At 49.5% G+C, this 14549-nt stretch overlaps 1 protein-coding gene across 2 annotated transcripts in view; it reads right to left on the bottom strand.

The window, feature by feature from the left end:
- Positions 1-13383, bottom strand: part of SHANK3 (SH3 and multiple ankyrin repeat domains 3) — a 229464-nt gene extending 216081 nt beyond the window's left edge. For both annotated transcript variants that reach the window (XM_032795035.2, XM_032795036.2), the window contains exon 1: positions 13280-13383. In XM_032795035.2, the coding sequence (XP_032650926.1) occupies positions 13280-13304 (25 nt within the window). In that variant the 5' untranslated portion in view covers positions 13305-13383. The remainder of the gene's footprint in view (positions 1-13279) is intronic.
- Positions 13384-14549: the final 1166 nt, after the last annotated feature.

The raw sequence follows: 14549 nt of genomic DNA, 5'->3' as shown, positions 1-14549 counted from the left end.
ACCTAGAGGAAAAATACATGAGACAATTAAGTAGAAGACTCAGTCCCCAGTGCTCTATCAAGTGAGTTGCAGAGATAGGGGCTCATTAGTGGAACTGAGCCATTGTTCCCCCTCTGCAGCCTGATCTCCCCTTGATGCAAGTTAAAACAGCTTCAGCTGTGCTCCATCCTACTCCCAGCACATCTCCCATGACGGAGAGGCCCAGGAGACTGACACACCACACAGGGATTGCCCTAAGCAAGAGAGGCCCTCCACTGCTCCTTTGCAGCAGCTTTAAGCCCTCTCTGAATTGCTAATGTACTGTAGGTAGAATCCAGAGCATAGTTTTGATAGATGTTGAAGAAGTGGGTCTTGAGGAGGCATCTGAATGAGAGAGATGCAGACCTGTGGACCACAAGCACGACCACATTGGGTCAGATCAATGGTCCATCTAGCCCAGTATCCAATGTGACAATGGCCAGTGCCAGGTGCTTCAGAGGCAATGAATAGAACAGTGCAATTACAGAGCGATCCATCCCCTGTCATCCAGATCCAGCTTCTGGCAGTCAGAGGTTTAAGGACAACAAGAGCACAGGGTTACATCTCTGTCCACCTTGGCTAACAGCCATTGATGGACCTGTTCACCACAAATTTATCTAATTCTTTTTTTTAAGCCAGTTATACTTTTGGCCTTCACAACATCCTTTGGCAACGAGTTCCTCGGGTTGACTGTGCATTGTGTGAAGAAATACTCCTTTTGTTTGTTTTAAACCTGCTGCCTATTAATTTCATTGGGTGACCCCTGGTTCTCATGTTACGTGAAGGGATAAATAACACTTCTCTGTTCACTTTCTCCACATCATTGTTGAATTCATACTCCTTTACCACATTCACTCTTAACCATCTTTTCCAAGCTGACTAGTACCAGGCCTGCTCTACACTAGGGGAGGGGGATCAATCTAAGTTAGGCAACTTCAGCTACATGAATAACGTAGCTGAAGTCCACGTATTTAGGTCTACTTACCGCAGTGTCTTCACTACGGTGAGTCAACGGCTGCCACTCCCCCGTCGACTCTGCCTGAGCCTCTCGCCGAGTTGGAGCACAGGAATTGATGGGAGAATGCTTGGGGATCGATTTATTGCGTCTGAATCGATCCCCGCTGGATCGATGGCTGCCCACCGATTTTGCCAGAAGTGAAGACATATCCCCAGTCTTTTTAATTTCTCCTCATGTGAAAGCTGTTCCATTCCCCGAATCCTTCCACCTCCACCTTAATTGAATTGGCCTCATCAGTACTGACCCCCCACTTGGTAAAGCAACTCCCATCTTTTCATGTGCTGTATATATATACTGCATATATACACTGCTTACTGTATTTTCCACTGCATGCATCCAATGGAGTGGGTTTTAGCCCACGAAAGCTTATACCCAAATAAATCTGTTAGTCTCTAAGGTGCCACAATGACTCCTCGTTGTTTTTATCTAGGAACAGATGCCCATTCCAGGAGTCCTTTCCATAAGAATTCTCAGAGACTGTCTCCTACACATATTCACAGAAAAGACAAACTACAGATTCTGCACTTATCAATATTCAAACAGAGCTTTCCATTTTCAGGCTTGGAATTGGAAATTTCAAATAGCCAAGATAGGGAATCTTTCATTTCCAATCATACTGCCCCTACCCCCACTCCTAAGTGCAGTCGCTCAGCTCTTGAACAGAAAAAGAGATTTTTTTTTCCTCATTAGTAATAAGTCAGATGTGAATCAGACAGGCTTTTGGGAGCCTATTTTAGGTGACAGCAACACATAATTCCACATTAGGCTAATGGAGTGTGGAAATAAGGATGTACATGAGGTCAGACAGGGAAAGGGACATGGAAGCTGAGAGCTGGGCTTGGGTGCTTCAAACCCAGTTTACAGAACCACACTGTGCTGAATCTCTGGGAGTGCTTGGAAAAGGACAGATCCTCAATGCCTCTAAAAGCAGAACGTTCACAGAAAATAGCCACTAAGGCCAAAACTCTTACTGGATTAAGCTGGCATAAAACAGCCATGAAGTGCTATCGTGGGAAGGATGGAAGCTGAGTCCAGGAGACTTTCAAAGCTAGCCCAACGTAACACCTGGTGTCCTGACGGCTGGACTGATGGTAGAATGCTTTTGCAGACCTAGGTACTGCCACTCGGGGAGCTGGATTTCCTACAGCAACAAAAAACCCTTCCACTGTTGTAGGAAGTGCCTGCACTACGGAGCTGTAGTGGCAGAACCGTTGTGCTGCTCTAATGCCCGTATTGTAGACGCCTGCAGAGGGCTTCACTGACTTCAGAAATGCCCAGGTCGTAGGCTCTTCCCTGAAGCCATCCAGCTCCAGTGTGATGAGCTGAGGGATGGGCTAGAAACAGGGCGGCCATCTCCTCTCTGGTCAGTCAGGGCCATCACTGCAAGTGGCCGCCTTTCCACCAGTCCTGTCATATGACCAGCAGGGACACTGCTGAGACCAGCAATTGCACTGCCTCTGTGTGCCTAGAGGGCTTCCTAAAGGGTCTTATCAGCTGGGCTACTGGCCACACCAGCTCCTCACTGGAGCATGCATTATCCCATTTTGGATGATGTCTTGTGCTTACTTGCATCACAGACATGGTTCAATGCCACCTCCATTCCTACCCAACACAGCAAGCCTCCCAGAGGATACTCTCTATGTCTCAGGCCAAGAGAGACCCCAGAATGCACCATGAAAAAAGAAGAGACAGAGAAGCAATCCTGTTTCTCTCCAAACTCAGATGCAGAAGATGATCCACCCCAGCAACAAACACATTTAAGTACATCTCTGTGTTCTGTGAAGCAAAGGACAAAGAGGGACCTACAGCTCCTAATGGCGTACAGACCTCCAGACAGAAACCTGGTCTATTTTCTGGAGGGTCTCCCAGAGCTTCTGCCCAGCACAGTACTGGAGTCCCCCAGAATTCATGGCATTGGTGACTTCAGTCTCCATATAGACAATGCAAAAGATGCAATAGTAACCGACCTCATTGAGCACAGGAAGTATGGCATTCTCACAGGCAGTCTCTGGAACTACACGTGCAGCCAGACAGACGTTGGATCCTATCTTTGGCTTAGGACTAGATATTGGAGATGTCACCAACATACCCCTCTCCTGTTGGTGACAGCTCCAATATCCATGCAGAGCTCAGAGACTTCCCTCCTCCCCTCCAGGGCAGCGAACAGCCAAAGTTGGTGCCTCCCAAGATTCCTGAACCGCTAGGTTTCCAACTTGCCCTACAAGAAGCAGCCCAAGGCACAGATGAGTTAGTACCACAACACGTCACCAGATGGCCACTGCCACAGATGCCTTGGCCCCAGGCTGCCAGCTCTCCCTCACCCCAACGACTGAGAAGATCACCACGGTTCATAGATGAACCATGGCAGATGCCATGCACAGGGAACTTAAAACGCTAGTAGCACAGCAACTATTCTAAATGCCGCACAAACAACTCTGACAGGATTTCACCACTGCAGTAAAGGAGGCAAAACAAGTCTCTTCCTCCTCCACAATCAGCGACACAGAATCAAGGTCAGTAGAGTTATTTTGCATATTAAGCCAGCTAATCAACCCACTTCATAGCCCAGACACCAGACCCCGGCATCTCATCTCCTGCTGTGAGGAGCTGTCAGTATACTTTGTTGATCAGAACAACCGAATACATATGAAAATAGGAAACAAAGTTCCACCCCTCAACAGCTCAAATTATCTACCCCACTACCCCATCTGTGGCCCCATTACACATGCCAAAACTCAAGAAACTCTGAAAAATATTGGTGCCACCACCAGTGAAAAAGATCTATGCCCTTCCAGGCTGGTGGAAGATGGTAAAGAAGAACTACACCCATTATTAATGAAAACAGTCAATGCCTTCTTCAGAGCAATGCTTCTATAAAACACCCACAAATGCACAATAGTTCACCCTCTCTTCATGAAGCCTTGCTCGATCATTAAGCTCTCTGAAATGGCCATCTGTCGCTAACCTTCCATTCCTGAGCAAAATAACTGAGAAAGTCATAACCACCAAGCTCCAGCAATAAGTGACATCAGCCACCATCCTGGATGCCTCCCAATCAGGCTTCAGACCAGGGCACAGCACAGAGATGGCTCTAGCAGCACTAAATGCTACTCCTCAAATGGGCCATGGACAGGCAAGTGCTCCACGCACAGACAACTGGGCCTCTCTGCAGCCTCTGACCCAGGAGATTGCAAGTTACTGCTAACCCACCGACAAGACACAGCCAGAATGAATGGCCCAGCACTGCAGCGGCTCTAGTCTTCCTCTCCAGAAGAGCTCAGAAGAGTGATGGGCAAGCACTCCCTTGCTTGCAGAGGGGTCCATACTGTCTACTTCTCTCCAGTATCGACATGAGACCTGGGTGACAATGAGCTGCCAACAGCGAGCTGTCAACAGTATACCCAAGACACTCAACCCTACCTCTCCTTCTTCACCGATGCAATGTGGCCATTACCAACATGTCCAAATTCTACAAGAAATCAGCTCTTGGAGAGAAAGCAGCTGGCTCAAGCTGAATGCAGGTAAAACTGAAGTGATGCTGGCTGGGAAGGAAAAAGTACTTCAAAGAACTAGCTGGAACACTGTCCTCACCGTCCATTGAAGTTGCACAGACTCCACTTATCAAAATAGTGTGAAGAGTTGGGGTCCTGTTTGACTCTTCACTAAGCTGGGAAACCAGGTAGCATCTGAACCTAAAAACCACCTTCATTCAACACCTGGGTGAAAGTTTCACCTTGCTAGGAAACTTCGTCCCCTCCTCTCAAACAAGGAGCAGGCCATGGTAAAACATGCATTTCTTACCTGGATCAGTGCCACTTATTGTGCATCTGAAGCTGAATGTGAAGATTATGCAAAGGCTCCAGATGGTACAGAATGTGCCTGCCTGCCTCCTCCATGATCTAGGCCACCATGAGCATATGCAGCCTGTGCTCAAGTTCATCCACTAGCTCCTGGTCAGTTCAAATGTGAATTTAATGTATTGGTTCTAATTTTCAAGATAAGTAATGGAACGAGCCCCAGCCATATGAAAGATCAGCTTCCATTCTATGAATGGCCACCCTAAATTTCAATCTATGAGCCACCATGATGGCTGCGCTGCTCTGGGAAAACACAGACACAAAGTGTAGGACAAAGCATGTGAAAGCTGGTACAGATCCAGAAATAAAGGGACCCCAGAATCTGACTCTCTTTAGGAAAAGCTGCAATATCTTCTTCAAAAAGGCTTTTACATCATGGCAATGACAATCATAACATTAGTGCCCTCAATTCTACGCCTCAAATCCCAAACCAACCAACCCCCCCTCCAAGTCAGCCTAAAGCTCTCCACCCCAAAGTACATAGAGTTTTTTTAATAAAATAAATTGACAAGTCCTACCCCAATCAGTCTTTATCCTGAAAAGAGAGGAGCGTGAGAGGCCCCAGAAGGGCCTCTATGGACTTTGCAATTGCTGTAGTTTTTATGTGGGAGGCACTTCAGTTCTACAGTGTTGGGCAGCAGTAGAAAACTCTGAGATATGGGCAGCAGCAACACCACGTTATGCCAGGACTCTGTGCCATGGAGACTTTCCCATTGGGCATCACAGATGGTATCCAGATCCCTCCGAGGCAGTGGTGTGCAAACTCTTCTTGTTGACCCCCCCCCATGCCATTAACTGAATCTATCCACTCCCTGCCACATTACAGCACAGCCTCAGCAGCAGAGCTGGACTGAAGGCAGGGCTGCAGGAGGAGATGGGCATAGAGGCGGAGCTGGGACGGAAGTGGAGTTGGGGTGGAATGGGACTGGGGTGCAGTGGGGCTGGAACTGGGGTGCTCTCTCCCCATCCCCCATGGGGGCTGGCCTGGGCCTGGAGGCAGAGCAGGACTGAAGGCTGAACGGAGTGGGGGAGGAGTGAGGCTACAGGCAGAACTAGGGTGGCCAACCCTCCAGGATTGTCCTGGAGTCCCCAGGAATTAATATTTAATTAAAGATTATGTCAGGTGATGAAACCTCCAGGAATACATCAATCAAAACTGGCAACCTGAGGCGGAACTGGGGCTGGGGGTGGAGCTGGTTTAGGGAGGGAACGGGGCTGGAAGCATGACACTCGCCCTCTGTCCCCCATGGGGACTGGCCTGGGCCCCGCCACGTGCCCCGCATACATTCCTCTGCACCCCCACCCCACAGTTTGGGGATCACTGCTTTGAGGATAACTAGGAGAGTCAGAAACACTGACGGTTGTATGTCACCCGAAGCTGGTGTTCAGAGCTCTGGTGGCTACATACCCACTCTCAGCTTACTGCTACCCACAGAATGTGCCACTTCACAGCCTGAGGCTTCACCCAGCAGCTCATGTCTGGGGCAGGGAAAGGGTCATTTCTACAACTGTGGGGCCAGTTCCTGGGTCTGTGCAGTTGTCCCTACACTACTCTGCCACAAACTGTGTCTGTTGTCAATCCTGCAGAGTTCCTCACAGACTGCCAGCACAGCCGTCACCCTGCGCTGAACCTAGCAATAGCCATTGCGAATTATCTGCATGTGCAGACAGAGCAGCTAGACCCTCCTCCCTGCCACTCCATGCCCTTAGTAAACGTGGCGGGACCCCAGGCAGGTAGGACAGTGGGGAGGCTGTGACAAGGGCACATACTAGGCCAGGTCACTAACACAGAGTGATCTGGAGCGCTTAGTGAGCTGGAAACAAGCAAACAATGCGCTTTTCAGTATAGCTGATTGTAAGGCCCTCCATGGAGGACGGGGAATTCTATCCTGGGGAGCAGCGGCTCTGAAGGCGACTTGGAAGTCATAGTAGATAACCAGCTAAACATAAGGGCCCAATACAATGCTATGGCCACACACACTAATGTGATCCTTGGCTGTCTACACAGGGACTATTGACTAGGGGTAAAAAGGATCTATCGCCCCGTATTTGGCATGGATGCAATCACTACTGCAATACTGTGCCAGTTCTGTGCCCACCCTTCAAAGAAGGGTGTTGAAAAATGTGAGAGGTTCATAAAAACATCACAAGAATGATCAAAGGATTGGAAAATAGGCCATAGGATGGGTCTCAAGGAGCTCAAGAGATTAAGCTTATAAAAGAGAAGGTTAAGTGGTGACTTCCTTACAGTCTGTAAGTGCCTCCATGAGGAACAGAAATCTGGTAACAGAAGGACTTTTGATTAATCAGGCAAGAGAATAAGAACAAATGGCTGAAAGTTGAACTGAGACAAATTCAGACTAGAAAGAACGCACGTTTTTATTAATTAGTTTAGAATCGTGAGGGCAATGAGCCAGTGGAACAACTGACCCAGGGCTGTGGGAGATTTTCCATCACTGACCATTTTTAAACCCCCTTGACAAACAGCTCGTACCCCAGACCTGACAATCTCACTCCAACGAACCCGTCTTGCAGAGCATTTCTCCACGAAGAGGGGCATGCAAGGTACCTACAACAAGCAAGACCTACGTAGAGGTAATATTTAAGGAATAATGTATTTCGAGTGGAAGTGCGCTCTATGGACTCAAAGTCAGCCACCAAGGGCTATCTTGGTGATGGCCCATTCAGGCAGTGGGGAGCTGCCACCCAGTCCTCGTTTGCTGGTGATAGAACCCAAGGCTCAGCTGTCAAGCCTTGATCCATCCCAAGACTTTCAATGATAAATCTGCAGGGACAACCACAAACTATCACAACCACAGGGAGAGACGAGAGGAACCGCACAACAGACAGAGAGCCCCCCTGTCTCTGATGGAAGCCACAAGACCATTCCCGTGAACAGGGAGGGGAAAAGCACTCTAGCCTTTCCTGGAGAAGACATCTTGGGGAGCATGGATGTTCTCTTGAAAAAATGGATCCTGCTTCCTAGGAAACCACCCACCTCTGCCACAGACTGAACCTGTTTGGGAAGCGGGTGGGGGAAGAGAGATGTGCTTAGTTAGATAGGAAAGGTGACAACTCAGTGTAGATGCAGGTTTGAGTTATGAGTCTGTTTTGTAGTGTAACCATGTTTCCACCTCTTCACACCTCTACTTAACCCTAATGAAATGGACTTTTGTTTTATTGTAAGTGCTCACACATGCTGAGTGTAATACAACAGCAATGATTTCAGGTAAAACCGGGCTATGCTGCTCCTTTGGAATCACAGAATCTCAGAGTTGGAAGGACCTCAGGAGGTATCTAGTCCAGCCCCCTGCTCAAAGCAGGACCAACCCCTCCTTTGGGGGCAGAGGATGGGGATTATTGTGAGGAACCAGTCTCGGGAGCTGGATCTCACAGGGAACAATTCAAAGGAACTCAGGTGCCCCTTTTGGTAACCTGTAAGGCAAGGACAGGGCTGGCCTAGCCCAGAGAAGAGGGCCTGAGACTCTGTGGCGGTAGGGAGCTGGCACCCGGCCAGACACAGGCAAGGTTACCGTGCACGGCAGGCAGGGGATAATACAGTGACTCGCAGTCCAAGGCACCTGGATCATTTTCTAAGGGACAGGCTCCAGCTCAAACAGGAGTTAATGCAGGGAAATCCTACAGCCTGTATTATACAGGAGTCAGACCAGATTAATCACACGAATCCTCACTGGCCTGAGACTATACGATGCTGTGACTCAGTACGGAGCTGTGCTATAATCAATCAGCAGGTGGGAAATAGCAGCATGATCACAAATTGTTCTCATGTTTCTGTGCAGCACGTGTGATTTATCATCTTCCAGAAAAGAGCCCCTCGTACGTCAGCCATGCAAGTCAGCAGGGTACATTCCTCGAAGTACAGAACCCTGGAAAGCGGTGGACAGGAGCAACTTGCCTACAGGTCGTTTTCACAGTTTCTGCCACGGGTAAGGCTTGAATTTACATTCATTGCATGGGTACAGTGCAGGTCCCATGACCACAGGCTGTCTGCCAATCCCCTTCCTCGTCTGGCTGCGCATGCACCTTTCAGTCTCAGCACACAGCTGATTGCAAACCCCATTCTGGAGAGCTGAACTCTTCCTTTAATAACTTTTAGTGTTGCTTCCCCAAAGGGGCAGTGGGTGTCACGCACTAGCTGAGGCAAGGGCTATGTGATGGACAAATCAGGGCCAGATCTATGCAAAGTTGTCAGAACCTGCTGATTTTGTAAAATACTGTTTTTCACCCCCCAGGGAGCTATATCTCAGGAACTTTTTGGTCAAATGAACCCAAATTTGGACCATTTATCCTCCCATGAGTCACAGAACATTTCAAGTATCAGAGGGGTAGCAGTGTTAGTCTGGATCTATAAAAAGCAGCAAAGAGTCCTGTGGTACCTTATAGACAAACAGACGTATTGGAGCATGAGCTTTCGTGGGTGAATATCCACTTCGTCGGATACATTTCAAGCCACTCTGAGTAAGCATGCTGAGTTTAGAGAAATTAAGAGAGGCATCCTTTAAACAGAAAGTGGTGCTCAACCACACAGCGGAACCAGCACTACCCTATAATCGTAATTTGGTATGCTGCCTCCAGAGTGCCCCCTTGTGGCCTGTGGTGGTGCTACAGCAGCCCCGCCTCAGTCGCCCCTTCTCAAGGCTCCTTAAAAACTTCACCCAGTCCAAGGTATTCAGACCAGATTCCCCCTGCTGGGCTATTGTGACAATTAGTCTCTAACTTTGGCCTGATTCAGGATTTACCATGGAAAGCAGGTCAAGTTATTTTCAATGAAAAGTGTTATAAACAGGTGGAAGACAAGCAGACAGACTGAATTAGTTCATGTTGACAGAATTCAAGGATTATATTAAACTTATGCTTGGTAAACACAGAAGACGAGACAGGATCAGAAATTAATTAACCCAATATTGGTGGGCTGGATACTGGGCCTAGCTGGAAGACAAATTAATGAGGAGAGAGGCTATTCTACCCATCACTCCCTTTTGGGGTCTTAAAAGAACAAAGAGGATTGTGGGAAAAAGAACAGCAAGAAGAACGGGGAAGAACAGAGGTGGACTATTGAAGCGAGTTCCCCCATCATGGATGCCCCCACCCCACCTCATGGGCCCCTGGACCGTTTCTGAGGGACATCCTGACCAGTTTCCTGTCCCACTGAAAGGGACCCACATGACATCACCACCCTAGCTGAATCCCAACTCCTACCGTAGATAAAATGGGTTTGGATTTAACAGTAGCAGCAGCAGAAAGAGCAGCTCCACCCATCTCAGCTGGCGTCTCTGTTCCCCACAAGGTCAGTTAGCACCATCGGCGAGACTGTCAAACCAGGGGCTTTTCCTTCTAAGACTCTCTCCAGCTACAGGGGGAGGGAACAAGGGAGGCTGTTCCAAGGAAAGTCTTATCCAATACTTCACATTTCAAAGGCTCCTCTTTGGCCTTCTCCACACCACCAGCTGGAGTGCAACCCTGCTACTCCCAGCAAGAGGAGCATCTCTGCTGGGAGATCATCTGCACCAGGACCCCCCCTTCCCCAGCTCCCTCCCCTTTCCAACCCTCTGGCTCTAGCTCTCCAGCATGGAGACATCAGTGGCTAAGTCTCTCCACCGTTGCCCGGCCTTCAGCTACAGCTTCCTTCAGGGACCTCTTCTGATCTCCAGCAGCTCTCATCTATTAATCTCTTACTCCCAGGCAGCTCTCACCTACCACCTCCTGACCCTCTTTTAAGGCAAAATGGGGTCAGTTGACCACCGGTGCACTGGCCTCTTCCCTCTGAAAGAGGCAGTGTCATCCTTCTGCTGCCAGGCACTAACTGGGATGAATATCAAGCAACTGGGATCAACTGGGGATGCTCAGAGCCTTAGTTTGAGCCCCACATGTGCAAAAAGCAAACACACACCCAGGCAGGCGGAATCTGTGGATTTTGTGAAATGGTGTTTTTGGAAGCATATGTGTCAGGAACGAACCCAGATTTGGCTCATTAACCCTACCCTGCACTGCCATGAGGCACAGCAAACTCCAAGGCATATGGATTTCACCGCACTTAGAAAAGTCGACCTTTAAACAGTCAGAGTTTTTCAACCTGAACTCAAGTGGAGCTGGCACTCCAGTAAGCTACTGCACGAAATGAATCAGCACCTGCTTTGCTGTGCTCAGGCGTGCGGCACTGGCCAGTCCTAAGATGAGACATTTGAGAAAGAACAGGGGAAAGATGGCGGGAATGAGCCGCACACATACAGCTGCAGAACACGAGACTCTGAGAGCGAAGTGGCTGAGCAAGGACCCCCTTGGAGATGAATCCAGCCTGGAACCATGGCCATGAGGCACACAAACTGCTCCATTCACCTCTGTGGGCGTTCTCACACCCCTGCCCCAGTGAGGGCGCTTGTAGCTGGTGCCATGCCCCAAGCATGTCCATTCTCAACTCGGTGAACCTCCCACACAAAGAAGCAGGGCTCATGTGGAGAGGGGCTCCAACCCCTCGGAGTGACAGCCTTCACCCTCATGGGGCAGGGAGAGGGGCTTAGACACCCTCGATGGGCAGGAATCCCCCGAGGCCAGCTCACAAGAGAGGGCAGGGAAAGGGACACAGATCCCAGTAATACATGGCAACAAGAACAGAGGTCCCATGGGGCAGGCCTCTCAGGCCTCAGCACACACTCACATTAGGGGAGAATGTGGGGCTGACATAGCTCCCCCCATGCACCCTGCAACCCAGCCCCGTATCACTCCTCCAGTGTCCCTTCCCCCACCCAACCCAACCCCATTTATCCCCCTCCCTGCAAAAATTCACATGTAATTAGAATAGTTTCAGCAGCTCCTGAATTTCTGCTCAGACTCCACCCCCCACCATTTGCTAGAGGCAGCTTGTACCAACAGGTCGACGTTTCATTTTCAGATTCCTGCCACAGGTAGGGTTTGAACTTGCAGTGCCTGACAGCAGCTTAAGTCTAGCCACAGCATGCACCTAAGCCGCACAGGTCCTGTGAAAGCTGGCTGGCCTGAAACTCTTGGCTAGTCTTTCTGCATGCATGCACTGCAGACTGGTGTGAGAGTGTTTAGCATGTGCTAACATAGAGAGCTAAACTCTTCCTTTAATAAAGTTTCTATTTTGTTTCCCCCAAGAGGCAGTGGGAACCATGCACTAGCTTGGACCAATGTTAGGCAATTGAGATCAAACGAGGGACAATCAGAGCCACAGTATGAGCCTCTGGTGTGCCCAAAAAACATTGGTAGAATCTGTCAACCTCCAGAACTGGTGGGGGGAGCCCCTCGCTCAAGTGATGCCAAGTTTGGATCACTCCCCCTACCCCACACCCCCATGAGGCATACCACACGCCAAGGCAATCTGAGTAAGCATGTGCATCTTAGCACAATTAGAAGAGTGACCCTTTGAACAGAAAGGGCTTCTCAGTCTGAATTCTAGCAGAGCTGGTGCAACATATGAGCCTTGCAGGATGTTCCTCAAACAGTGAAGTCCACGGCACTCCAGGGCTCCTCGCCAGCACCTGCCACAGCCCTGTGCACTGCCCGTTTTACACAGCTGTTGGAAGGCTTCTGCCATGACCACACCTCCTTCCCAGAAGGCCCTGCCCACACGTGGAGCCTCTCTGGAGGATCAGATGTAACTTGTGTCTTTTTTCAGATGTATGGAAAGCACCAAATGGACTGGCCCCTTGCTAGTCACTTGTGCCATGCTAGACGCTGTTCCAGGAGGCCAGAGCTTCCTGAGGTGAGCAATTGCTCACTAAGCCAAGGTCTGCACATGGCACTGAAGAAGGCACTTGGCAGGGGAAGCAAACCGGCTCCATGTCACGCAGCCACTTTGCTTTCAGTGCATCCTGTGTTTGAATGGCCTGAGGAAAGCATGAGATGCACATGGGAGTCAGCTTCTTACGCAAGCATAAGGTGAGCCCTGATTAAGGGGACAGGATCCCCTGTGAATCACAGGTTGTATCATACTGACAGCCACTGCTGAAAGAGCTACAGCCACTCATCTGGGGACATCTGAATTATCTCCAATTTGGCACCCAAAGAGCCAATGGTAGGATTTGAAGCCATTGCCCTGTATGACTAAATGTTTCCAGAGGGCGGCAAGCGCGTAGGTCATGACACTGAACGTGCTGAAGGTAGGAACTCTGGACCGGGAGCAGCAAGAGAATCACTGACAAATCGACTAGACTGTAACGTCTGTTATTTTGTGGGTTTCAGTTTATGGGCTGGGCACCAAGGGCAGAAGATAGGCAGCCTGGGAGTTCTGTGTCAGTGGAAGTCAACAAGTCTGAATTGCTGGGGGCTGGACACAGTTGCCTTGCAGAGGAGGCACTCAGCCCAGCATCGGAGACAGTCACCCTACCCGAGCAGGAAAGCTTACCTTGCCGTGAATCATACTGTCGCATCTGCACTTCCTCAACGCATTCTGCCGGGAACCAACCGGTCCGTCCTTTCACGGTTCCTTCCCAGAAGCCACCCTCACCAATGCTGAGCACTACGGAAAGAGAAACAGACATACAGCTCAGAACAGGGAAGGGGGCAGTGCAGAGTACAGAATTACCATGTCCAAGTACATGGTCTGTGGATGTGCACAACCTAGGAAACAAGTCCAGAGTCCGAGCCTGGACACGGGGGAAGGAGCCACCTAAGAGCCCTTGGAAAGGGTTGTCTTTTGTCCTTGCAGCCTCCTCAGTTAGAAAGCGAGAGACCTGAGGTGCGTGCAGTGATACGTTTGGAGAGGGCGCCAGGAGCATCCACCCTGTTTACAGGAAGCAGTGGAAGGGAAGCCAGGGTGTTCCAGGGACGTCAGGAGGGTTTTGGAAACAAGATCTCAACATAATGAATGCATTCAGATGTCTCCTGCGAGGCAGGGAAGCACTGCCAATATTTTACGAACAGGGAAAAGGAGGCACCGAGAGGAAACTGATTTTCCCAAAGCCGAACAGCAAGTCAGTATCAGAGCTGGAATTAGATCCCAGGAGTCTGGCACCCAGTCTCGTGCTCCCTGAACTAGAAAATGCACCTCTAAGAGTGCATCTTCCCTGCAAAGAAAGGCCATGCTGTGTTTTTAACTTGAACTAGCTAACGCAGGTTAAATAGCAGTGAGGCCAAGGCCACTCAGGTTTTAACTCAGGTTACAGCCAATACAGGAGCCTGGGGCTGAACTCAAGCTGCTAACCTGAGTTAAGACCTGAGTGGCCTTGTCCTCGCTGCACTTTTAACCTGAGTTAAGGTACAGCCTAGATGTCTTACCTACTATCAGAGCACTTCAGCATCAGTGGCAAAATCCTCTCAACCCGTCAGGACTAACTAATAACCTTCCCTTCCCAAGTCACCCGCTCCCAATAGCCCAGAAAAACAGAGAAGCCTTGAAATAGCTCAGGAAGAGTAGGCCAAGGGCAGAAGTGAATTCCAGAGCCAAGGATCCCTCGCTGGCATCTTGCCAGCAACCCTTTCCTGATTAAGTCAGGGCATTGGTCAGCTGACACCTCACTGATTCCCATACATTTACTGCAGCAACAAAGGCCAAAATCAGTAAAAGTGTATAGGTTGATATCTAATTTGTATTCATTTATTCTTTTGCATAAAGACTGTCCGGTTTGGCCAATGTACATGGCAGAGGGGCATTGCTGGCACATGATGGCATATAT

Source organism: Chelonoidis abingdonii, chromosome 1 (genome assembly GCF_003597395.2).
Source record: "Chelonoidis abingdonii isolate Lonesome George chromosome 1, CheloAbing_2.0, whole genome shotgun sequence".
Classification (NCBI taxonomy): Eukaryota; Metazoa; Chordata; order Testudines; family Testudinidae; genus Chelonoidis; species Chelonoidis abingdonii.
Note: the sequence above shows the minus strand (reverse complement) of the source record. Positions and strands in the feature narration are given on the sequence as shown.